Raw genomic sequence first — 2,647 nt, forward strand, 5'->3', positions numbered from 1 at the left:
TGAGTGCAGTGGCGGAGCTAAGGAACAAAGGGCCCTGGTGTAAGATTTTTCTTTGGGCCCCCCCCCCCCCCCCAAATCAAACCATAGCTCAATCGTGATACAGTTAATCAGTAGAGTCTGAAAGATGGAGGGCCACAGACTGATAGCAGCGGGGTCCAGTAACCTGCAATCTCAGCAGTTACCAGGGCACCCCAAGTGGCAAAATGCTAGGGCCCCGTCACCCTGGTAGTTCTGCCACTGTATAGAGGACTACAAATCCCAGCAATACATTACACTGCAATGCAGTTCCAGAGTGAATACCTGCGCTTAGGGACAGATAAGCGGCTCCTTGAGTGATTACATGCGGAATGTGTTATCCTGACATTGATTTGTACAGGCTTTCCGTCTGCAGCTGTATGTGTATACCTGGCCATATTGGACCCACAAATTCTGTTCTGGTCAGCCTATGGTTAGGAATGGCCACGTGAATGAGCCCTAACTGGGAGAGGGAAGGACAGCACTGTATGCTAATAAGGCTCTACTGTGTGGCACATTGCTGTTCTTCTGACACTGGAAGCTTCCAATAGGAGTAGAGAGCAGAGTGATGACTTTTTCAGTGTTCTGCATTTCTTTCTTTGTCAGTCACAGGCTATGGTGGGCCTGTAACTGACAAAGACACCAGCCTGGGTTGCAGTGTAGTGTGCAGAAAGGTCTCACTGGATGTATCGTCTGACAGGGATTTAGCCGCTTGTCTTGAAGTCAGCTTTAACTATTGGGCTTCAGATGTCATTTTAATCATTTGCTATTCCGAGATTTACGACTTGTTAGCAATCACCTTATTTGCTGCTCAAAAAAAACAATCCGTCTAGAAAAATATCTCCCTAAGTCTTCATCACTGAGGTAATGTTTGTTAGTACTGAAAGGGATAGACTGGCAGATCCGCTATATGGTTAGGCTCATGTCAGACGGGCAACTCTGTCACTTGTGATCCAGCCACTGGTGAGCTTTGCTGAAATTGCCAGCAGCCTGTCTATCCCCCTGGAATTACATCCTCTGTAGCTGAGACAGTGAAATGTCGGTCCCATCGCTAGCAATCAAGATTCAGCAGCATTTAGGGCAGCAACAGAGCAACAAAAAAATGCTGCATCTGGCTACAGAGGGAGCAATTCCATAGGGACCATAGTAATCCTGCTGCTGGTGATTTGTCTCTAGAGGCTGAATTGCCTATCTGACATCAGCTTTACTGTGCAATGCACTAACACAGCCATCTAACCAGTGTTACTTTTTCATTTAAACAATCATTTCACATTTTTCATAGTTACATAGTATTTGAGGTTGAATAAAGACACTGGTCCATCAAGTCCAACCTTTGTGTGTCTGTATTCAATTCATTTTTTTCCGGTCAGGAATTAGGACCGTTCTGTGAAAGAATAGGGCTGCTAAACCATTATGGTAATTATTTCTGCATTAGTTTCCACCGTCCTCAGTATCCGTAAAAATGGGATTGGTGCTGCTGAACCTTTTGATCATGCCTTGTGAAGGATAGCTGTAGTGATATACTGTACATCGCTGTCAAGACAGAACTTGTACTGTGAGGATAATGGTAATACAGCAGTTGTTGGCAGGGAACAGCAATGGGTTTATGTATGGGAGGAGGAAGTGGCAGAGAATGAAGGAGGATATACTTCTCACTTGGCACCTGAGCAGAGCAGCTGTTACACTGAAGATTGCTGGGCTCCCTGAATATACATAGCATGGACTACCCACACATCCCAACCGTCACCAGGGCTTACACCGCTGCCTGTCTGATAACTACTGCTGCTGTGGTAAGGAGGTGGCAGCAATGCCGCACAACATAACTGCCCTTTAACTTCTTCCAATAACTAAATCTAAACAATTATTACCTTTTGTATCACTTGCCCCTCCTACTAGATTGTAAGCTCTCACACGCAGGACCCTCCTAACCCTATCGTACTAAAATTGTATTGTAACTGTACTGTCTCCTCCATTTTGTAAATCGCTGCACAAATTGTTGGCGCTATATAAATCCTGAATAATAATAATTACAGAAAGGCAATAATTGCCTTTTTTCCAGAGACATTACACAGATTTGGACATTAGTTCCTTCACTTTAAACATTGACTAACATCACAATAGAACCCATTTTTTTATATTCAGTGACTATCTGTTCTCAATGTCTGTGCATTTAAAGTTAAATACGTTAAACAAATGTATTTTGTTATGTTGATAGTTGCTGTCCAAATATAATAAGAGTCTATAAACTATGAAATTTAGCGCAATACCTTTATATGCATTTCAATCTGGGACAAAACAGCACTGATACTGTGAAAAATACAACACACAGCAAGCAGTTCTCAATGGTGGATGCGTTGCATGTTGACAACTATAGAATGAGAGCCTTTGCCTGCAAAGTAGTTGTACAAATGAACACCCAGGGGAAAAGGGGTATTATTGAATTACCGTATTTTTTGCTCCATTAGATGCACCTGACCATAAGACGCACGTAGGTTGCTGCCCGTGTTGCCTGTGTCTAACTAGAGCTAGAGCTCTTGTGACAGCTGAGAGGAAGGGCTCTCCCCTCACTGTCTACTCGTCCGTGAAAGGTAGTCGGCTGGGGGACGGGGGTGTTGCTTGCTGGGGACAGTGG

At 44.0% G+C, this 2,647-nt stretch overlaps 1 protein-coding gene across 1 annotated transcript in view; it reads left to right on the forward strand.

Moving 5' to 3' along the window:
* The first annotated feature begins 1,733 nt into the window (after positions 1-1,733).
* The window catches only part of DERL3 (derlin 3), a 23,152-nt gene continuing 22,238 nt past the window's right edge, over positions 1,734-2,647 (forward strand). Inside the window, exon 1 of the mRNA XM_018565897.1 lies at positions 1,734-1,805. Coding sequence (XP_018421399.1) covers positions 1,734-1,805 — 72 coding nt within the window. The remainder of the gene's footprint in view (positions 1,806-2,647) is intronic.

The sequence above is a fragment of the Nanorana parkeri genome, unplaced genomic scaffold (genome assembly GCF_000935625.1).
Source record: "Nanorana parkeri isolate BGI_ZX_2015 unplaced genomic scaffold, ASM93562v1 scaffold899, whole genome shotgun sequence".
Taxonomy (NCBI): Eukaryota; Metazoa; Chordata; class Amphibia; order Anura; family Dicroglossidae; genus Nanorana; species Nanorana parkeri.